At 43.6% G+C, this 24,218-nt stretch overlaps 1 protein-coding gene across 1 annotated transcript; it reads right to left on the minus strand.

Annotated features, from left to right (window-relative positions):
* Positions 1–4,776: 4,776 nt before the first annotated feature.
* On the minus strand, positions 4,777–20,075 carry LOC141247235 (uncharacterized). The gene is made up of 4 exons (XM_073669197.1): positions 20,013–20,075; positions 5,737–5,878; positions 5,492–5,639; positions 4,777–5,411 (listed from the first exon to the last, which is right to left on the minus strand). Exons 1-4 carry the CDS (start codon positions 20,073–20,075, stop codon positions 4,832–4,834), a joined length of 933 nt encoding a protein of 310 aa, XP_073525298.1. The 3' UTR covers positions 4,777–4,831.
* Between the last annotated feature and the right edge of the window lie 4,143 nt (positions 20,076–24,218).

A 24,218-nucleotide genomic window follows, 5' to 3' on the forward strand; every position in this document is an offset into this window, starting at 1 on the left:
AGGGTTGAGCGAGTATGTTCTGTTCCGAGTATGCTCGGGCCGAGCTCCGAATATTTATAACTGCTCAGAGATAAGGTTAAATCCCGTGTGCATGATTTGCAACTGTTTGACAGTTTTATTACATGGGAGGAATGTCTATTTCTTACACATTCCTCACATGTAATAAAGCTGTCAAACAGTCGCAAATCATGCACATGGGAGCAATTCAACCATATCACCGAGCAGCTGTAAATACTCGAAGCTCGCCCGAGCATACTCGGCAAAAGGGTTAATAGAACATACTCACTCAACACTAGTTACTAGTAAAAGATGTATGAAAATGATTAGTTAATTGTCTATTGTTCACTGGACTGGTGTTGGTCAGGATTGCTCACAGAAGAACAGTTCTTACATACTAGTTTCATTTATATAACTCTCAGGCATACCCTCATCCCTAAGGGCTCGCTTACACTGGTGTATAACACGGCCGACTGCTATCCATTGTTTTATTGCATAGCACTCGGACCACTCTTATTCTATAGGGCAGCTCAGATAGGCATGAGAGAACAATTGCAGCATGCTGCGAGTGTATCCAATATTCCGATCACGCTCACCCATACAAGCCTATGGGTGCATGTGAAACATCAGACAGCACTCGGATGTCATTTGAGTGTTGTCCAATTACCATGGACGCTGGCAATGGAGGAGAAGGAGAAATTATTTTCTCCGTCTCCTCCTGTCAAATAGACCAGATACAATTTCAGATCTACAGGTTCGTGAGCATTTGGGATGCAGCGACCATAATATGGTTAGTTTCAATGTAATATTCAATAAAACAATTTAAAGAGGAAATGTAAAAACCTGGAACTTTAGAAAAACTGATTTCAATAAATTAAGGGAAGAGCTTAATCGTGTTGAATGGGACCATGTCATGTTGGCTGGGGATGCCGAACATAAATGGGGCATGTTTAAGGATATACTACTAGAATCCTGTAGAAAACTTATACTCTCTGGTAATAAAATGATCAGGAATAAAAAGAAACCATTATGGATAAATAAGACCCCTTAAAAGATGATAATAACAAGATAATTATAGAGGACAAAGAAAAGGCTGAGATATTCTCTTGTAACATGTGTGGAGCCACAGGATTGGAGGATGGCTGACTTGGTACCGATTTTTAAGAAAGGTAAGAAGGTGGATCTAGGCAACTACTGTCCGGTAAGTCTGACATCAGTAGTGTGCAAAGTTTTTGAGGACATTAAAAGAGATGACCTGCAGAGATATATATTGCAGAGAATAATATAATAAATGATAACCAGCATGGATTCATGAAAGATATGTCATGTCTAACCAACATTTTGGGTTTTGTATGAGGAGGTAAGTGCAAATCTGGATGTAGGTAATGCGGCTGATGTGATTTATCTGGACTTTGCAAAGGCATTTGATACTGTACCACATAACAGCCTTATACTGAAGCTACAGAAGCAAGGACTTGGGGGAACTATATTCAGATGAGTAAGTAATTGGCTAAAAGACAGGAAACAAAGAGTCGTCGTAAATTGTACATTCTCTAAGGCTATGTGCCCACGTTGCATTTATGAAGCAGAAAATTTCTGCAACATTTCTGCATGTCCCTTGCCAGAAAATCGCGTGCGTTTTTTGGTCGCGTTTTTGACGCGTTTTTGACGCGTTTTTGTATGCGGATTTTACATGCGTTTTTGTAAGCTTATTTCATGCGTTTTTGATCACAAATAAAGTTATTGAAAAAAAAAAAAAAAAACATGGAAATCCTGATGTCATTTCCTAGTTCAACCCCTCTTCACCATTTTGTTTTTTGCAAAAGACAGTATGCCACAGGAATTGCAGCCCCTGCGGGTCAGCAGACCATGCCTAAACCTTCTGCTAATGACTTGCTTAAATCTCCTGCACTACAACGTTGAGCAGGTAATATAAACTAAGTTTTTTGGGGTACATTATTTTTATGTAGTGTGTGTACTAACCTATTATTGTTCTATAGGAGCGTTTAAGGAGGAGAAGACGACCAAAAAAAATTTGGGTGCACCCTATCTTGCAGGAGCGGACGGACAAGGGCCACTTTAATGTTCTCTACCAGGATTTAAGGAGGTAAGATATATGTGAAGAAAGTATAATGTCACCCGTCTATGCTGTTTTTTTAAGGTTTTGTTTGTATACTATGTTACTAAATTATCTTTTAATATTTTTTTTTTCTCTGTTTACTATAGTTTTCCTGAAAAATTTAAACAGTTCTGCCGTCTGAACATTATTGCATTTGATCGGCTGCTGAGCCTTATGTCTCCTGACCTGGACTTCCAAGACACTGTAATGCGAAGGGCCATCTCTGCTGAGGAAAGGCTGCTCATCACCTTGCGGTAAGTTGAATGTTGATTTATATGTACCTGGTTTTGTTCGCCACCCTGCGGTGATGGCTGGTGTACCTGGTTTTGTTACCCTGTGGTGATGGCTCCACTGTGTCTGTCGTTGTGTACATATTTTTGGCTTGACCATGAGATCACCATGCACAGAGATCAGATTGAAAATGTCACTGATGTGTAAACTCTAGAGCAAACATCGTAGGCAAACACAGACACAAAGTCAAAACACATTATAAATTGATATGTGTGAACTCAAGAGAAAACAAAAGATGACCAAAAAAGATTGAAAATGTGGAGCCCCCCCCCCCCAAAAAAAAATGCGCCCATTGTTGGAATAGTTTTTTGTAATAAAGACCTTAATTTTTTAAAAGATGAATCAATAATGGATAATTACTGTTGGCTTGTATTTCTTTTTATGGCTTTTCTAATTATCTATTTTTCCTTTTCAGATTTTTGGCCACAGGAGAGAGCTATACATCACTGCACCTCCAATTTAGGGTTGGTAAATCCACCATTTCCAGAATTGTGAGGTGCACATGTACCGTCATCTGGCAGAAGTTGCAGCCCATCGTGATGCCTTCTCCAACTGAGGAGACTTGGCTGCAGGTCGCAGCAGGCTTTCAAACTGTGGCCAATTTCCCAAACTGCATTGGTGCTGTCGATGGCAAACATGTGAGAGTTCAGCAGCCACCACGATCAGGATCACGCTTCTTTAATTATAAGAAATTTTTTTCTGTGGTCCTGATGGCGGTGGCTGATGCACATTTCAAATTTGTTGCCATTGACGTTGGTGCTTATGGCAGTACTGGGGACTCTCGGGTGTTTAGATCATCACAGATTGGGCTGCAAATTCTTCAAGATGGCGTAACGCTCCCAGCCCTAAGACCTTTGCCGGGTTCCACACATCCAGTTCCTTTTGTGATGGTATCGGATGAGGCATTTCCCTTACAGACCAACCTGCTGCGCCCATACCCACGAAGGGCACTGAATGCCCGGCGGAGGATTTTCAATTATCGGCTGAGTCGTGCACGCAGATATGTGGAATGCACCTTCGGAATCATGTGTAGTCAGTGGAGGATCTTTCACACTGCCATCCAGTTGGATACGGAGACCGTTGACACTGTAATTAAGGCATGCTGTGTACTCCACAACTATGCTCGTGAGTACAGCACCGAGCAAGATGAGGAGTCACAGCTATCTGAATTAATTCCAGTTGTCAACTCCGGTCAGGGAAGGCCATCCAACTCTGGTGCCAGGGTGCGAGAAACCTTCGCTGACTACTTCATGAGTCCTGAAGGTGCCGTGCACTGGCAATACTCCTGTGCTGGTGTTGAGCAGCCTGACCAGCAGAGAAGATCTGATGAACAATAAAAGAAGAACTTCCTCCTTTTTTTTTAAATAAAAATGTAAAAAAAAATGTTTCTAAAAAAAATAAATTTTGGTTAAACTTAAATTTGTCTAAAATATTTCTTGAATTGCAACCTTCTACATTTTGTTTTCCGACAATACGTCAACGCAAAAGTGAACAACCCACAAAGACCAGAGCCTGTAAATTGGCATTACTACCTAGAGCGCTCTTCACAAGTACTGTCTGCTAAAGTCAACCCTCACCATTGTTATTTGCTTGCGCTAAGAACAGAACTAGCAAATAACAGTGTTGAGAGTAGTATTCATCCAAAAAATAGTTGTGGTCCAAAATATCAAAGTATATTTCTAATTTAAAAACGACTGTATACAGCCGACCACATACGTAGATTAGTTTGAACAAATTTCAAAAATGTAGAGTTCCTCTGACCTGCGCTATGGTGAGCGCAGATCAGGGGAACACTTTTTCATTACAACCCAATCCAACCACATATACACTTGAAAAGAAAAATTAACAGATAGTTTAAATAATTTTTTTAATACGTAATATAGAATAACTGTAAAAAACTTTTTAAAAACACAAAACAACAAACTTCTAGAAAATTTAATCGGACAAACATTGCCCATAACTTGGGAAGAAATTACACACTGTGTACAGCACACCTGTCCTGTAATCAGTTTTGGGCCCTAAAATACGGGCAGCACCTGTAGGTTGTTTAATTATATAAAAAGAAAGACCTTTTCTTACAGTCCCCTACGCCTGATGCCTGGTATAGGTGACCATAAGAAAAGGTCTTTGTTAATTGTCTGATTCTCTAAAACATTGTGTATCTATCGACCTACAGGTGCTGTCTGTATTTGCTAGGGTCCAAAAATGCTGACAGGGAGGGGTAAATTTTTTTAACTACAAGTTTTGAAGGTCTTCTTCAAAGCTGTACCCAGGAAACATTTCTTGAGAAAAAGTAGAGTTGGGGGATGGTCCTCTGACAAATGATGATGCACCATGAGCCATTTGCCGACCATAACTTGGTTGCATATCTTCTGGACGGTATGCTGCAGCAACCTGCCCAAAACGCTGGGTTGCAGCTGCTGGTCATGGTGGAGGCACACTGGGTTTGAAACAATTAAATATTCCGCATACTACGGCTGGGGGCGAGGGCATAACTGCTGCCTCTTCAATTGCCATGACCATAGCGCCTGCTGCAGTCATGTACATGTTCTGCCTATCTCGTGGCAGAGATCTGATGCGGGCAGCTTGGGCTGAGCAAAATTTATCGATGGCATCTTCCTGGGATGCCCTTTCCACAAGGCTGAGGGTTCGATTTGTGAGTGCTTCAAGCACAATAGTCCCACCCCCGTGGCTTTTGGCCTTTTTTTTGCCCGCCCTTCTCGATGCCACGAGATGAGCAGAACCAGACCCCCTCCCAGTGGGCCTCAACACATCACCAGCAGAGCTTCCAGTGTCACTTGGAGCAGGAGCAGGAGAATCAGTCACCAAACCCGTCCCGATGTCCGCTGGATTGGACAAAGAATGTGAGGGACAACCAGATGCTGAAGATGCCGAAGCAGATGGATCCGGTGAGGAAAGCTGGAAAAAGTCCTCGGATTCCTCCTCTGCTTGCTCTGTGTTTGTGTCCTCTTCTGCTGTTGGGGCCATGATGTTTCCTTCAGTTCTGTATATAATAAAAGGTAAATCCCAATGTAAATACAACATTTTTGGAAACATTTCAATTAATATGTTTTGGGAATTTACCTCCGCAAACTCCTACTGGTTAGTATGAAGGCCAGCTCGTCCGCAAAAGGAAATTTTCTTTTTTTTGGTGATGAGCCACTTTGCACCGACTGGTGATACTTCACCAGCCGGTCGGTGACCGATCTCCACCGATTTTTAATATCATACACTGCAATGACACAACCAAAACAATTTATGAACTGCTTTAACACCAAAAAGTGCAATTATAAATAGATATAAAAATAAGTGTAAAAATCAAAACTTACTAATTTCCTCTTGGGCATCACGTTCCGCATTCACCCACTGGGGATACATTTGGCTCAACACAGAGGCCCAGGCGTCTTTTTTCTTCTGCTTGTCTTTGTAATCAGGACTAGCTCGGTCCCATATTTCGGGATATTTTTCAATCTACAGTGAATAATAACGTGTGTGAATATTATTTTAAAAACAAAATGGAGGAATAAAAGATTAACCCCAAAAAAATAATTAAATAAACATATGGAGATATGTACGCACACACACCAACACTAACCCCTCACCTATATTGTACGGTTCTTTCACACGTCAATCTCCGGGACGAGTGTTGATGCCATTTTCCACACACAGCGGAGACCCACACACAGACCCATTGCAAAGCATGCTCGGTCACACTTATCTGTACTAACGTGGATATGTGGACGTGAGAAATCAACCTTACAGCGTATGCAGGAGCTTTCAGTGAATGAACCTACATACACTGTACAATAATCTTTCACTTTAATAAAATCTTTTAACCAAAAAAAATAAGTGGGCTCACGCATAGTTTTAATAACTAGCAAAGGGAAAGCAGACGGTTGTTGGCTGATGTTATAGTCTGTGAAGTAGCCAATAACCATGGACCCTTCCTTTGCTATTAATACCAGGCCGCAGCAGTTAGCTTAGCCTTTACTGGCTACTATATATGAAGACCCCCCCCAAAAAAAGTGACATGGGGTCCCCCTATAAATTGTAGCCAGCAAAGGCTAGCCGCTTTGCCTTTTCTGGCTACTATATAAGAAGACCCCCCCAAAAAAAATGACATGGGGTCCCCCTATAAATTGTAGCCAGCAAAGGCTAGCCACTTTGCCTTTTCTGGCTACTATATATGAAGACCCCCCCCCAAAAAAAGTGACATGGGGTCCCGCTATAAATTGTAGCCAGCAAAGGCTAGCCGCTTTGCCTTTTCTGGCTACTATATAAGAAGACCCCCCCAAAAAAAATGACATGGGGTGCCCCTATAAATTGTAGCCAGCAAAGGCTAGCCACTTTGCCTTTTCTGGCTACTATATATGAAGACCCCCCCCAAAAAAAAGTGACATGGGGTCCCCCTATAAATTGTAGCCAGCAAAGGCTAGCCGCTTTGCCTTTTCTGGCTACTATATAAGAAGACCCCCCCCAAAAAAATGACATGGGGTGCCCCTATAAATTGTAGCCAGCAAAGGCTAGCCACTTTGCCTTTTCTGGCTACTATATATGAAGACCCCCCCCAAAAAAAAGTGACATGGGGTCCCCCTATAAATTGTAGCCAGCAAAGGCTAGCCGCTTTGCCTTTTCTGGCTACTATATAAGAAGACCCCCCCAAAAAAAATGACATGGGGTGCCCTTATAAATTGTAGCCAGCAAAGGCTAGCCACTTTGCCTTTTCTGGCTACTATATATGAAGACCCCCCCCAAAAAAAGTGACATGGGGTCCCCCTATAAATTGTAGCCAGCAAAGGCTAGCCGCTTTGCCTTTTTTGGCTACTATATAAGAAGACCCCCCAAAAAAAATGACATGGGGTCCCCCTATAAATTGTAGCCAGCAAAGGCTAGGCGGACAGCTGCGACCTGATATTAATAGCCTAGAAAGGGGCCATGGTTATAGGCCCCCTCCCAGGCTATAATATCAGCCCTCAGCTGCCCCAGATTTGGCGCATCATATTTGTGCGCCAAATCTGGCGCTTAGCCTCGCTCTTCCACGCTGCCCTGGTGCGGTGGCAGGGGGTAATAGTGGTGGGGTTCATGTCAGCGCCAGCTGACATGAAGCCCAGGTTAGTCATGATGGGCGTCAATAAGACACCCCCATTACTAACCTACAAAGTGTTAAAAAGAAAAAAGACAAACACCCAGAAAAAAATAATTTATTTGAAATAAAACACAATTTTATTTAATTCTAATTTTACTAAAAAAAAAAAAATAGTTACCTGTCCACGTTCCTGCGCTGATCTCCCATGCACAGCTGTCACATCTGGAGATGGTGACAGCTGTGCATGGCTGCTGTAAGCTCACGCTGCCGGGAACACGTCCGCTCCCAGCAGCATGAGCCCCTGACTGAGGTCACCGGAGTGCATTCAGGCAGCGCAGCTCCGGTGACCTCCTTTACAGCCCTGTTGTACCGTGGGAATTTCTCACGATACAGCGGGGCCGTAAAGCAGCTAACCGGAGCAGCGCTGCCTGAACTCCGGCGAACCCGTTCATTCTAGCGGCGGCAGCGGTTCAGAGCGGTCACATTCTTTGTGGCTGCTCTGAACTGGAGATCTTCGTGGGACACTCGTGGACTACTACGGAGGGGTAAGGATAAGGTTGTGGTTTATTATTTTAGATTTTATTACAGGAGATCGGTGGCTTCGGGGAATTAGGTGTCTAGGTGAGTATAGGTGTAGTTTTTTATTTTTTACTTTATTTTAGGTGGCGATCGGCGGGGACAGGTAATGTATGAACTAATTTATTTTAGGCAACCACTGGCCACCAATGAAAAAAAAGGGGGCAGTAGATTACATATTATTGGGGCCAATAACCAAAAAACTTTAATAATGATAACACCCCCCCCAAAAAAAAAAAAAAAATAGGGGGGGGGGGGGATAGGGTCAATAATATATGGAGGCACATATGGGGGCTATTAAATTTAATTTTGGGGCACATTTTACAGCAGGATCAGTCTGATGGGAACTACTGCTCCCATCGAGCTGATCCTGCTGGCAGGAGTGGACGGGGGACAGACATAGGCCGATGGGAGTAGTAGTGTCACATCGGCCTATGTCTGCCTGCTGACACCCGCGCACACAGACCCCACACAGACCCCACACAGACCCCACACAGACCCCACACAGACCCCACACAGACCCCACACAGACACATACAGACCACATACACACCACACAGACACATACAGACACTTACCACACTAATCATGAATCCCACGTTGACATTCATCCGCTTGTACCATCCCACGTTAGCAGCCATGATCCTGAGAGACGGGAATATTATGGGATTCTCGTCTTCCTGGATTATGGGATGCTCATGGGATGGATGGATGGAACGCCCAATTGTGACGTCACTTCCTATTTGCTGCGGTTTTGAGGTACAAGACCGCAGCAAATGCGCTTCACTTCCGCAATTATTTTTACATATTTGCGGATTTGAAGCGGCCCAATGCAAGTCAATGGCGGCGATTACGCCGCGCTTCCGCAAAATTAAATGACATGCTGCGGATTTTTCCGCGGAGCATAAACGCAGCGGAAAAAACCGCAGCGTGGGCATTGACAGTGCGGCTTCTCATTGAGGACCATGGGGGGCGGATTACCAAGCGTTTTTGGAGCGTTTATGCTGCGGAAATTCCGCAGCATATACGCTTGAAAAACGCTACGTGGGCACACAGCCTAAATGGGATATAGTCAGCAATGGGGACCGCAGGGATCTGTGCTAGGACCGATTCTTTTTAACCACTTTATTAATGACCTTGGGGATGGGATTGAGAGTAAAGTGTCAGTCTTTATTGACGACACCAAACTATATAGGATATTAAAATCTGACCTTGACATTAAAATATTACAAAATTATCTGGATAAGATGTCTGAATGGGCAAACACTTGGCAGATGAGGGTTAATGTAGATAAATGTAGAGTAATGCACCTAGGACGGAGTAATCCTATTGCTGCATATACATTAAATGGGAGTATACTCTACAGAACAGGAGAAAGGCTCCATGTCAAGCAACAGCAGCAAAAGCAAACAAGATTTTGGTGTGTATAAAAGGAGATAAAATCCGCGATCTCAAAGTATTTACCCCTCTATAAATCACTGGTGAGGCCACATCTAGAATATGGGATCCAGTTTTGGGCTCCACATTTTAACAAGGATATTCAGAAGTTAGAGTCAGTTCAAAGGCAACTGGATTATTACAAGGAATGGAAGGCCTTTCATATGATGAGAGGCTGGAAAAGTTGGGCTTGCTTAGCTAAGAAAAAAGACGTCTCAGAGAAGATCTCATTTATATACATATGTGGTCATACAAAGGACTGACACAACTTATTCCTTCCAAATGATACTAAGGACCAGGGGGCATTCATTACGGGTGGAAGAAAGGCGATTCCGGCACGTAAACAGGAAAGGGTTCTTTACAGTCAGAGTAGTCAGACTGTGGAATGCCCTACCACAAGAGGTAGTAATGGCAGACACTATAATGGTATGTGCACAGTGTCAAGAGCCGCCTGCAGCCCCGACACAGGAATAGCCGCTGGCGGCTTCGGGTCATTTTATGCAAATGAGTGGCACCATTTTTTTTTTCACCTGCGGACTTTCCCCATAGAGGTTCAGTCTATGGGGAAAGCCCGCATACGGACACGCAAGAGGAATTGACATGCTGCGGTCTGGAAAGACGCGCTGCATGTCTGTTTCCGCGAGTGAGCCGCAGAAGCATAGTGGACATGGTATTTCTAGAAATCCCATCCACTATGCTGTAATACCTGGCTGCTGCGGGTTTGATGCTGCATAAACATGCAGCTTCAAACCCGCAGCGGCTCCTGATCGCACATACCCTAACAGTTTTTGAAAAAGGGCTGGATGGATTCCTCAGTAGTGACAAAATGCATAATTGGTGGAGAAAGGTTGAGCTTGATGGACCTAGGTCTTTATTCAACCTATGTAACTATGATTCGGAGCACAGTGAACTGTTACTCGGCTCGAACTCTGATAGTTTGAGACCAATGTCATTTGCATAATAGGCCCTGATTCTCTCCCACGAGAGACCCCAGTCTAAATCTGAGGTTATGAGGACATTAATCCGTTTATTTTACCTGCAGATTTTCTGCATCTAACGAAAGTGTATGGGGAAAATATGCACATAAAACTCAGCGTACCCAAAAGAGAAACTGGCATGTTACAGATTTGAAACACACACTGAAAGTCAATTTTCAGATAGTAAAAAAAAAGCAGAGTGGGCATGAAACTTCTATAAATCCCATCCACTCTGCTGGAACTATAAGATGCTGCATTTTTGACGCAGCAAAATGTGCAGCGTCAAAAACTTACCGTGGGCATACCGTCATAAAGGGTTTTCCCAATTTCAGAAATCCTTCCCGCAGGAGCAGTTTTGCTGAGTCTCCATCGCTGCTCCTGGTGTCTGTTATTGTCTGTAGGGCTAATGATGTGACAGTCAGTGAGCTCAGTAGCGCTGAGCAGATTGTGCTGCTTGTGCCGCTGGGCTGTTGACATGACATCAGTGCTGCAGGCACTAACATATACCAGAAGCAGCAGCAGAGACTAAGTGCTAGAACTGGGGATTGTGAATAAAGCACAAATTGATTTTTGTTTAAAACAAACTGCGCTTTGGGACTGCGGTTCCCTGAAATCGGGAAACCCGTTTAACTACAGTCGGTCCACTAGTGTAGTAGTAGGAGTGCATTACTTATAAGGATGGCAGTAATGGAAATTCTTATTTCTATTGTAAAATAAAATGCAGAATTTAATCTCATTATAGGAAAAGTTGCTTCATGTCCGTTATGTTATGCATAAGTTATCTTTGTCTCTGCTAGGGAACCCACAGCGCAGCCCGATCTGCAGGCAGCATGTTATATGGCAGAAGAAGAGAATTTTGTGGGAAAATATTCAGTATTATTTGTAATTTATTCACTTAAATCCCTGCTGATTCTGGGATTAAGAGTACTGTGGGTGGAATGATTGACAGCTATCTCTGTTCACAAATTCATATAGAAAAGGAAGTCATTCCCTGGGTAGAATGGTCCACTGGACTCAGAAGCCCAGAATGAGCATGGATTTAAGTTAATAAAATATTAGTTATCCTATATTATTATAATAAATTAGCATAATTTTTCCCCACAAGACTATAAATCAATCTGTCAGGCTTTTCCTGCTCTATAACGTGCTACCTGTAGACAGTGCAACCTAGTTAACCTAACAGGTTCCCTTTACGTGAGGTGTCATTTAATGTATATACACATTGTGTTAAAAAATGCTTGTCTCAAAATGATAAAACATCACTGATTCACGAATATTATTTTTTTTTTTTAATTCACCGTGAATAATTATCACTTTTAGGTTTTATACAACTATCGAAAACGGCAATAAGCAATGACGTGTCACAAAGAAAACTGCATAAAATACAGGTAAAAAAAGACCCATTATTCACCTAATAAATCCCACATATTCCAAAGCCAATACTTCCCTATGATCTTTTTTTCACTAGTTCTGGTGACATCATTGATAGCCCCCAGGACAACGAGACAGCTCCCCCAAATCGGGACTGGCCCGCAGGATCCGGGACTGCTCGGAACAATGTGGAAGGTCATACAGGTGCATCTCACTAAATTAGAATAGCATCAAAAAGTTAATTTATTTCAGTTCTTCAATACAAAAAGTGAAACTCATATATTATATAGTCATTACAAACAGAGTGATCTATTTCAAGTGTTTATTTCTGTTAATGTTGATGATTATGGCTTACAGCCAATGAAAACACAAAAGTCATTATCTCAGTAAATTAGAATACTTTATAACAACAGCTTGAAAAATGATTTTAAAATCCGAAATGTTGGACTATTGAAATGTATGCTCATTAAATGCACTCAATACTTGGTCGGTGCCCCTTTTGCATCAATTACTGCATCAGTGCCGCGTGTCATGGAAGCAATCAGCCTGTGGCACTGCTGATGTGTTATGGAAGCCCAGGTTGCTTTGATAGCAGCCTTCAGCTCGTCTGCATTGTTGGGTCTGGTGTCTCTCATCTTCCTCTTGACAATACGCCATAGATTCTCTATGGGGTTAAGGTCAGGCGAGTTTGCTGCCAATCAAGCACAGTGTTACTGTTGTGCATAAACCAGGTATTGGTACTTTTATCAGTGTGGACAGGGGCCAAGTCCTGCTGGAGAATGAAATTTCCATCTCCAAAAAGCTTGTCGGCAGAGGGAAGCATGAAGTGCTCTAAAATGTCCTGGTAGACAGCTGTGCAGTAAGCATTTTTGGCATCGTTTCTCACAAAAAAGTGTGATCGACGACGTTTTTGTGCATGTCTAAAAAAGTGTGACACCACCGAAAAAGAGGCCAGACAGAGTCTCACTAAAATGAGTGGTTCCGTAGGGGATTTCATGTGAATCACGTAGTTTGGGGATTTATACTGAAACCCCAATGTAAGTGCTCAGCGAAAAGCCATAAAGCACAGGTAAATGTGAACCAAAACTTATTATGAACGTAATCAGAAAATGTTATGTACCCCAAAACGTTACCAATAAAAACTTTAATTCCACCCACAAAAAACTATATCCCACTCAAGTAATATAAAAATAGGGGATTTCTAGATTACTGGTAGGTCAAAGACTCTGGAAAAGCGACATGGCACCCAAAAACCAATGCAGCAGAATCTGTTCTCCCAAATCCAAATGACCTTCACTACTCTTTGCTGAGCCCAACAGTGTATCTAAACAGCAATTATCATCCAACCCCACTTAACAATTTACGGGGTGATTGTCTCTTTAGGAAGCACCCATGGGTCCAAAATGGTCAATACACTCCTAGATGAATTCCATGAGGGGAATAGATTCTCTCGCATGAGATAATCATCGGATGCTACTCGCCAGTGAGCGAACCCATAAATTGGCCCCTCAAAGTTACTCCAAACCTGAATATGTCCATAAAAAATAGGATTTTAAAGTTTTGTTGAAAAAAATGTAAATTTGCTGCTAAACATTTAACACTTCTAAAATCCTTACAAAATCACTGAAAAAAACTACGTAAATAAGCCATATGGGAAATGTTATTTGTTAACCATTTTGTTTAGTATGACTATCTGCTATAAGGGCAGAAAAATTAAAATTTTCACCAAATTTCTGATAATTTCATAAATAAAAGCAAATTTTATTGACCTAAATTTACTACTGAATGAATCTTCTAAAAACAATAACTTTATTTTGTCATAGAAAAATTATTAAAACATTGCATGATTAAGAACTCATAGTTCGAAACGCGTTTGCTGATGTCCTCCTAAGGCTGTTTTAATAATTTTTCTATGACCAAATAAAGTTATTCTTTTTAGAAGATTTGTTCAGCTGGATTTTCCCTGGTTTCCTGATTTACTTTCCCAGTCGCACTGCTGGTTCCGTGCTGCAATCTTCTAAGTGGGTGAGCTGATATCCATTTTGTTTTCTCTTTTGCCATAAATTTACTACTAACATAAAGTACAATGTGTCAGGAAAAAACACTCTGAATCACTGGGATATGTCGAAGCATTCCAGAGTTATTGCCACATAAATTGACACAGGTCAGAATTTAAAAATGGGGCTTGGTCATTTAAAGAGAGTCCGTCACCCCCAAAATGCATTTTAAATGGGCTATACAGTGTTGTATGAGATTTAGCTGCTATAACAACTATAATAATACTGTACATGTTACTGGTACAGTGCCTGAGAAAATTACTTTTAATTCATATACAAATAAGAAGGTTTCCGTGCACCCTTGGTGTAGCCAACAGCTTGGGGTACCGTTATGCATCCTCCCTCATTTGCATATTGGGAGACTTCCTTCGTTTCTGATTAATACTGCTCGCTTTCCAGTGCCAGCACTTTCTGAATGCTGCTGTCATGTGTGAACGCAGTGGCTGTACACGTACTACTCCCTGTCTTATTTCTCCTGACACCGCTCGCTGCACTTCACGCTGTACTAGTATATCGAGCGGTGTCAAAAAAAGGAGACAGGGAGGAAAACACACAAGGCCACTGCCATCACACATGCCGTCAGCATTCAGACACTGCTTTCTCTAGGAAAAACTGTGAATCAGAAGCGGGGATGGGTCTCAATATATAAATGAGGGGTGGTGTTGCACCAAACTCTTGGCCACGCCAAGGGTGCACGGAAGCCTTCTCATTTGGATATAAATTAAATTATTTTCTCAGGCACTGTACCAGTAATAGGTACAATGCTAGTATGGCTGTTATAGGGGCTAAGTCCCCTAAAACACTGTATAGCCCATTTGAAATGCATTTTAAGGGTGACGGACTCCCTTTAAGGCCAAAGGTGGCTTGGTTCTTAAGGGGTTAAAGGAAGAATCATTTCAGAACTCATAGGTCAATACGTATATGACCGCATTTAGGTCTTATCCTCATAAATGGCAGTGATTAATACTAATTAAGGAATAATACAACGGTCTTATATGATTCCCAGTTGGTGCTTTTGGCATTCCACTGAGTGTTCTGCAGATCCAGAAAGGAGATAGTTAATTGCTTCAAGATTCTGTTGGTATTGTTTTTTTTATGATATGTGGATTAAATATAAATCCCCAATTATCTTCTGCCTGGCAGAAAATCATTTCCAGAGGGGGAGAGGTAATAAATTGCTAAGGAAGGAGATGTTTGCTTGGGGTAAGACGAGGAGGAGGAACACAGCGAGAGAGATTTTAAACATTTCACTGTCACCAAGGACAAAATATTCCAATGCTTTTGACATCCATAATCACTCATTTGTCAGTGATAACAATGTGAAACTGTTCCTTCGGTGGCATTTTGAATATAAACTAGTATCTAACCTCTTGTCCCCTTGGATTTGATGCTGCTCATACCATGCGTAATTTCAGATACCGAAACATTCTACAAGTAACAAACTGGTTCCCATTAACATTGCTGGGAATAACACACGTATCAGCGTATCTATTGCCAATTAGATATTACACATCATCTTTTAATGAGTATAAGTCGCTGCCAGACATTGATAACATTTACCTGCGGTGAAAGATGTGAACTGCCAGTCAACAAAAGTGCTTGCTGAGTACATTCATGGCTGCATATAAATATTACATGGGAATTCAAGTCTTTGTGGACTTTTCTCAAATAAGACGTCACTGTATTTTCAATGTTATTCTTTTTACCGTTATTGAAATTCTTTCAGGCTATCAGGCGGATCAAGCATTTTATGTACAGAAGACGTAATGCAGTATCAGTAATAGGCTGTGTGCACACGGTGCATTTTGGTGCGTTTTCGCTGCGTTTATTCCGTTCGGAATTGTGGGCCAAAAACACTAGGGAATCCTTGTGCCAGCTAATTCAATAACAATCTTGAAGTGCTATGGACATGATCAAGAATTTTCCTGTCAGGATTTGCTGTGCATTTAAATCTGCAGCATGTCAATTCTTTGTGCGGTTTTGCCGCGTTTGTCACCCATTGACTTCAATTGAGTCAGTCAAATCCACAGCAAAACCGCAGGTATAAAAATGTTTGCGGATTTGCTGTGGATTTTTGCTGCGGATTTGACTGACTCAATTGAAGTCAAAGGGCCAAAAACACGGCAAAAACGCACAAAGAATTGACCAAGGGTCACAGGCATCGACTGATGAGAGACTACTCCTCCCATCAGCCTACGGCTGCTGCTGCTGATAACAGCGAGAGCAGGCGCCGCTGATGGGAGCTCTCATCAGCTGGCGACTGTGCTCACAGTAAAGAAAAAAAAAGTTAAAATAAAAAACACATTATACTCCCCTATCTGTCGTAATCCCGAGTGTCCCTAGACGATTGGATCAATCGGCAGCAGCTATACACTGCCGGGAGAGAGGTCACAGGTATTCATCAGCCTATGAGCTCTCGTGACCTCACCTACTGCAGCGCTGCGTGAGAAAATTCTCACACAGCAGTGGTGCCGTAAGTGAGGTCACCGGGGCTCATCAGCTGAATGACCTCTCTCCCGGCAGAGTTGGAGCATGTTGTGGGACATAAATATTATTGGCGGACAGGTGAGGGATATGGTGTTTTATTATTTTTAATTTTACATTAATAAATGGGTAAAAGAGAGTGAGGAGTATTTTTTATGTGTGTTTTGTTATATTAAAGGACTTTTTTCTGTGTGTGTCTTTATTTAATTTTCACAATGGGGCGCATCTGTGTGACAGCGTGGGAAGCGCAGTGCTCAGTCCGGCAGTAACGAACTTACCGCCCATCAGAGACGGTGTTTCTTGCGCTGTCACACAGATGACAGTGTGGGAAACACCAGATTCATTTGAATGGGGTCTGGGTTCGGGTTCAAGTTCGAGTACCGTTCTGATACCCGAACCAGACTTTTTTTTTAATGTTCGACTGGGCCTGACCATCCACGGGTCCACCCATCACTAGTTATAAAGCATTGCAATGTACGAGCATTGTGTTACGAATCATGGTTCTGTGCTCCCACCTTGCAATGGAGCAGGTCCGGTGTTACACTACTCTGGTCACAGGCACTGCCATTGTCCTGCTCCTGAGGCGAAGTTACTACGTGTGCAGGGAAACGGTCCCAATCTTATGTTGTAGGATGGTGTTGTAGGATGTGTGAGGATGCGGGACGCCGTGTCTCTCACTGATTTCCCTGTCCAGGGAATATGGGACGCTGTCTTCCCCGGGTGGCAGTTAATGCAGGACGCTGCTGTGTCTGACGCTGGGCAGTGGTGGGATTGTGTCTAGTCTGCTGTGCAAGCTAGCAGCTAGTGGCTGTCTGGGAATGATTGGGAGGTATTTAACCCCTGATCATTAGGAGGGCTATTTAACCCTCCGTCAGGGGCAACTGATCTGACAGGCGCAGCTCACTTAGTTTCATTTCTCTATTTTCGGTGGTTTGTCTGGGAAACACTCTCCTCCCAGTACCTTCCTAACTTTAAAGGCTGTGTGATTTTGTGTATTCTCATTTAGTACATTCCTATTAAGGTAACTGATCACTTTTAGAGCATTGAAATTTTAAAAAAAGGAAAATATAGCCAATTTTCTAGCCTGTGCCTGACAGGCGCAATGCCCCTAAACTCGTTATGAAACATATTACCCCTGACGGAGGGTTAATCCTGTTCTCTGCTCAGTCCTTTTCTGTTTATTGCAGTTCCTGTGTGCTGTGATGGTGAGTGGTGTTAGCAGTAGGTTTGCTATCTATTCAGGGGTTTTCTCTTTTTCTCTTCTGCTACACTTCCTGGGGTTCTTGCACAGGTACTCATCTGTTTTTTGACTAGGCACCAGCCGCGTCACCAGACGGCAGCTGTCCGACGACAGTGGGCCTGGGGAGGGCTCTGCCAAAGTCCCCCTTCCTTTACTGGGCACTGGGTGAAGAGTATTCCCGGCCTTCAAGGGCTCGCCTTGCTGGGCTGCTTGTGCCAAGTGCGTCTGTGGCTGCGCCTTTTGCTGGTTTGGTGTCAGTCTTGCTTGGTCCCTCTGCGAAGCGCATAACACATTGCAATGCTTTATAAACTGTCAGTTCATACTGATACAAGGTTGTTAGACCACGCTCTGTGCATGGTCTAGCTAGCTTGCTAGCCCTTGTGACCCGGATGTCGTCAGGTCACCATGGCAGCGATTGGCCCCTCGAGATAACGGCCCCTGTCTTCTAAATGCTGGTGTCATTAGGGGCTTAAACTGCTGAGAGTCAGGTGTCAGGTATCAGATTCGCTGAACACCAGGCGGCAATTGCGTGCGCACAGAGTCTGTGCGCTCAAAATCGCCAGGGCCTATCCATACATCCAAGGTCGAGAAGTTTTTCCCAACCAGGACGTATGGCTATGTCTAAGGTCGTGAAGGAGCTAAATACTGCAACTCCATTCTCTTGCAATATTCTGCAGTTTAGCAGTGGCATACAGCACAGCAATCTTTTGGCCGCACAACGTGTGTCACAGGTCAAAGACACCAGATAACCCCATTTTCAAATTTTTTTGTTAGAAAATTTGGAGTAATAAATGGTAATACCTTGGTTAGGACAATGGGCCACAACAAATAGCTACAAAGAGTTATTACCTATCAAGGGATTTATTATGTCCTTGCATTACCTGGACAGCTCATTGATTTCGCATGTGGTGGCACTTTGGGGGAACTGTGTACTTGCTGTGAGGTTCCCCCGCAGATGATTCCTGGGAGTCCCAGCACCAGGACACCCCGGGAACAACAGATTATTAGGGGACTCTCCTCACAAAATGCTATTGTTCAAAGTGAAAAAACGATTTAAACTCTAAAGAAACTTGTTGTTCATGGATAGTGTTTGATGAGCCAATTTTTAACAAATATATTTATCTATGTGTATACATTTTTAAACCCAGAAATGTCATGGCTGCTCAGCTTTCAAGTGACTGTATCATTTGTATGTTTTGCTAACTAAAACCAGATACCAGATAGGTGAATATCTCTTTTTTGTTCATTTATTTTTTTTATTTTCTGATTGTAGATTTTTATTTTATTTCCTGTACATGTTTAAAGGGCGACCATCTAGCCTGAGCTGCTTGCAGCATTTAGAGAGATGTTTCACAGCAGAAGAAGCAACATGGGTAATATGCAGAGGATGCTTATTGATTTCTATGGGAGAGTTTTCTAGGAATGTCTTGTCTGTGATGGGGAGATTATGCAGCAAGAGGAAGGAGGTGAGATGTGACCATCATCTAATGTGAATAGAGTGATCCTGTCTTATCTATATATAGGTTATAACTATACTCCTGCCTGTGAAAACAGTAAGATAACTACTAGAAATTGATCTCTACAAAATAAGAAGTGAGTTTTTTGTTTTTAACTTGGGTAGTATTATGCAAAATATTTAAAAAACCCACAAACAATTCTAAAATTCTTAAAACATGATTTAAACAATAGGGTTTCTTTCTGACGGCATATCCTCAAAAGATAAATCTGTGTCCTTGTCTACTTGCTTCGATGGATGAGGACACAGTACCCTGCAGTTACCAACGGATGTAATTCTTCTAGTCTAATTCCTGCTTACTTTATCCTGGTTGTCTAGCTCTCACCACCTCAGACTTGTTAAAAATGATTCTTTTTGAAACCTTTACTATTTCAGGACTGCAGGACAGGATCTTACTAGCTTTTAAAATATGTTTTATGTGTTGTGTTATCTCAATGAACTGGAAAACATTTTAGAGTACTCCTTATTCTTTTAGCTTGCAGAGCTGTAGCATAATAACAGTAGCTGTATGGCTGCACAAAACACATTCACTATGTAATGGACTTGGTAGTGATATCATACCTCCCAACTTTTGAAAAACAGAAAGAGGCACAAATTATGTGGTTCCCCTAGCCACACCCCAAGCCACACCCATTTACTATTTCTTTGTACCCTGGCCGGAGATGGCGGAGGGGTGGTGGCAGTGAGGGATATACAGCAGACACCCGTGACTGCAGGGCGTAGACCCTAAGCCAGGACTATCCACTGAATCCAGGACGTTTGGGACTTGAAATGAGTGGATAGATTCACAGGACTCCGGTCAAGCATGCAGGTCAGTGGTACCTGGTGGTTGGACAACAGGCCCGCGAATCTCTTTCTTACCTTCCGGCATCCCCGGAGTGGCTTTTGATTAGCTAGGCTTGGCGTGACGTCATCTTTATGCATCCTGCTCATCTCTAGTTGGGACCTATGGGTTTATTTTTTTGTTCATTCATTCATATATGTAGCTGCCATAACTTTCTCATCTTGATGTAAGGTTCGCTGTACGATATCTGGCTTTTTTGTGTCTGAGGCCATGTTCACACGTTGCAGAAATATTGTGTTCTTGTTTTCTGCCGGTGTCTACTCCAAACTATGCAGTAACAATCTTCTATGATAATTGCATTCTTTCTGCATTTTTTATGTCTTATTTAATGTCGTTTTGGTGCAGATGTGAAGCCGTGTTTTTAAGTGTTTTTTATAGTACGGAAAAGCTTTGATTCTGCACTTAAAAAAGTAATTGCTGTGTTTTACAGCCGTTTTTTTTAGGCTCCACATAGAAGCCTCTAGAGAAAAATCGTACAGTTCATTTTGCGTCTTAAGACGCAGGGCAGCCGCAGTTTTCATGAAATCACATCCACTTTGCTTGGACACTTAAAGGGAATCTGTCACCACTTTGGAGTTATGAGACCTCTACTATGGCCATACAGGGTATAGAAAAGTAAATCTATACCTACCTGTATGGCCCATAGCAGAGGTCTGATTGCAGAGAAAAGCGCTTTAATCAATTCTATTTTGTACAGGCTTGGCGTCCGGGGACGCCAAGCAATCCCCGCCTTTGTGCTTATTATTCCTCCAAATCCCCGCCTATATGCTTAATTATCATATTCCCTCCCTCCGCTGCACGTCACAGGGCCCTGTGACGTGCACTGTTCTCCTTAACTTCCCGGACATGCGCAAAGCGCCGCTCACATAGAGCGCACTTTGCTTCATCTCGGCCCCGTCTGCCTGTGCACTGCGCTGCAGATTTCTATTGCACAGGCGCCGGGAAGTGACAGTACAAAATAGAATTGATTAAAGCACTTTTCTCTGCAATCAAACCTCTACTATGGGCCATACAGGTATGTATACAGGTGGTACGGAAAGTATCCAGACCCCTTTAAATTTTTCACTCTTTGTTTCATTGCAGCTATTTGGTAAATTTTAAAAAGTTCATTTTTTTTCTCATTAAAGTACACTCTGCACTAGTGTTGAGCCACCCCCGTAGTGTTCGAGTTCGGTTCGGTTCATCGAACACCCGTGTGTTCGCCGAACTGTTCGTCGAACTGTTCGTCGAACACCTTCGAACACCGTTAAAACCAATGGCAGGCAAACAAAAACACATAGAAACACATAGAAAACACCTTCACAGGTGTCCAAAAGCTGACAAACTGCTCAGAAGACACAACTAACACATGGAAAAGTGACAAGTACATATAGTCATGCGAAAAGAAAAGAGGTGGAGGAGTAAAAGGAGGGGGAGACACAGATATAGCCATGTCATGCCCTTCTAAAATCCAAAAAGTGAGAAGCCGACACGTTCAGTCCGCTCCTGCCCGTGCCACCTCCGCGTCGCCGGGTTTCTGCCAGAGCCGCGGTGAACCCTGACGGCCAGCCCCCCTCTCCCAATACTGGTGCCTGTCCGCTGGTGGGTCGAGCGAACCCCCCTGTGGTGGAGGCAGCTCTAAGCTTTTTAATTTAAATTGTCTCTCTAATTTGAATGAATACACTTTAAATCCATTTACAAGGATCTATTGGAGGGCAAGTATCATGCCAGCAGCCGCGTAATTCCAGCTCCAGTAGCGTCCACTAAAGCTGCTGCAGTTAAAAAGCTTTTATAAGGATCGAGCTCGGCTGTCCACCGCAAGGCATCCTACTGCCAGTCCCAGCCCCTATGCCTTGGGGTGCCTCCTGATGCTCTTCACTGAGTATCCCGTGGTCCCGAAGCATTTCCTTTGAAAAAATTAAGTGTCCAAACTACAGGTGGTGTAGCTTGCTTAACAGCCGGGATAATCCGCTGACTAGCAGACACTGCTACTAGGCACAAAGTATTTCCTGGGCTAGATGCAGTTAAAAATTTGTAATTAGATACTCTCGTTGGATGCTGAGAAAGCATTCCATAGAGTCTCCTGGCACGCCATATATGATTCTCTTAAAAAGCTTGGGGTAGGGGTCTAGGGGACCCTTTTATAGCCAAAATCACGGCCCTGTATCGCAATTCGTCACCTAGGCTGAAGATAAATGGAACTGTAGCACCCTGAGGGCTCGGTTGCTACAGAGGTATTGCACCTCACCCAGAGGTGTGATATCTCACTCTCAGGTAAGGATGGAGTGTGGATCAGGACCCGACACCTGCATGCATTACACCACATTGCCGTGGGGCAGGGCGACCAATATGCCCCTGAGATGGGCGCGACAGTCCCTGTCCCTGGCTGGAGTGGGGGGAGGGAACACTGAGGAAGGGGAACCCTGTAGTGCAGGAGCAGGGAGGAAGCAGTTCCTGGGTGCATTGAGAAGGGAGTATAAAAGGTGGGCACCATCTTAGTTCAGTGCAGAGAAGTCTGAGCAGAAGTGGCAGGGAGCAGGGGCTCTGCATGAGCTCTGCTCCGGAGGCGGGCCTAGTAACAGAGGCCCAGGCCTGAAAGAGGGAGAAGGAAGGAAGAGGAGCGGAGAAGACTCCAGGAACGAGGAACGAAGGGATCCCAGGGGTGCGGACGGGCGAGTCGCCACCGCACGCCCAAATCCACCTGCGTGGAGGGGTCAGGCCAAAGGGGGAGACCGGTCCCCGAAACTAGTGGAGGCAGGAAACGACCCTCAGCTAGAAACAGGAGGCTGTGACATTTTATGTGGCGCAGCCCCTCGCTACACCCGCTAGGAAGGCACCACATAGGGTCAGGGAAACTGGCGCCAAGTTTACCAAGAGGAGGCCCGAGGCAGCCGGACAGAAGGGTTGGTAAGAAAGGCCAGACAAAGGACACACAAAGGGGGTCCTGTGAAGCGCTCCAAAGTTATCTGGGAGTTGTCTGAGCCCCTCACCTGGTGAGCACAGTACGACGTGGGCAGCCGTTACCTGCAGACGTGGTCTGGATAATAAGAACTGTGAGTAAAGGCCCTGGACTGCATCACTGACTCCGTGTCGTTACTGCTGCTGCCCTGCACCATCACCCCCATCCTCCGCATACACTGCCCTGAGGCTATACTCCTCCCGTGGAGAGTTATGCTACGCTCTGCTGCACCCACAACACCAGCCTCAGCGGTCTGCCCTGCAGCGGCGGTTCACTCTGACCGCAATCCACGGGTGGCGTAGTCGGACATTTAAACATCAAAACCACATAAATAGTTCCGCCACTGGTTTGACCGCCCTGAGCCACGGAACCGGGTCGCCGCCACGGAGACTACAACCACCAGCATCCACCTAAAAGGGTCTGGCTCCGGGTGTCCCAAGGCCCAGGGGGCGCGTCAGAACATTTTCATCACCTTTCACAATCACCAATGGGACAAGGCAGGGATGTTCTCTGTCCCCTCTCTTATACATCCTAGTGACGGAGCACCTGCTCTCATCAATTCGCCATAACCCCAATATTAGGTGGATTGAGGTGGGAGGCACCGAGTACAAGTGCTCTCTATTTGCTGATGATGTCCTAGTATATATCACTCAATCACATATATCCATCCATGCTGTTATGGCTGAAATAGATCACTTTGTTACATGGTCAAATTTTAAAATCAATGCAGCGAAGTCTGAGGCCCTCGATGTCTCCCTCCCCAAATCCATATAGGATTCCATCCAGTCCAACTTTCCCTTTGCCTGGCCCTCACAGGGTATCAAATACTTAGGAATTCCTATTCATAGAGACCTCTCCCATCTATGCTTTCTTAATTTTGGGCCCTTTATTGAACAACTCCATACAGACCACGGTTGGCAAGTTAGAACTGTAAGATTCACTACGTGAACCACTGGTGTTAATTAGTTTGGCAGGTGTGTCCAATGAAAGGCAAGACTACTTAAGAAGGCTGTCTCACATTATTAAGCAGCCTACATTTTCTGCCAAAATGGGAAAGAAAAAGGATGTGTCGGCTGCTGAGAAGCAACAAATTGTGGAGTGTTTAGGTCAAGGCATGACTACAATCAACATTGTGCGATGATCAGGATGAAGTGTCTTGGCAATCAAGTATGTAGCTGATTCACAGTACACACGTGTGCGTGCTGATAAGGGCAAATTGAGGACTCTTTCCTACAGGCAATTACGTCAGGTTGAAAGAGCAGCGGCAAAAAAGCCTTGTCATAGC

The sequence above is a fragment of the Phyllobates terribilis genome, unplaced genomic scaffold (genome assembly GCF_046119375.1).
Source record: "Phyllobates terribilis strain yellow unplaced genomic scaffold, ASM4611937v1 Scaffold_2__4_contigs__length_985480577, whole genome shotgun sequence".
In the NCBI taxonomy this organism is placed as follows: Eukaryota; Metazoa; Chordata; class Amphibia; order Anura; family Dendrobatidae; genus Phyllobates; species Phyllobates terribilis.

Coding starts and splice junctions, on each gene's coding strand:
- LOC141247235 (XM_073669197.1), bottom strand. CDS start 20,075: ATGCATAAAGATGACGTCACGCCAAGCCTAGCTAATCAAAAGCCACTC. Junction 5,879..20,012: donor CACTCCGGGGATGCCGGAAG/GTAAGAAAGAGA, acceptor TATTCACTGTAG/ATTGAAAAATATCCCGAAAT. Junction 5,412..5,491: donor ACCAGTAGGAGTTTGCGGAG/GTAAATTCCCAA, acceptor TATTATATACAG/AACTGAAGGAAACATCATGG.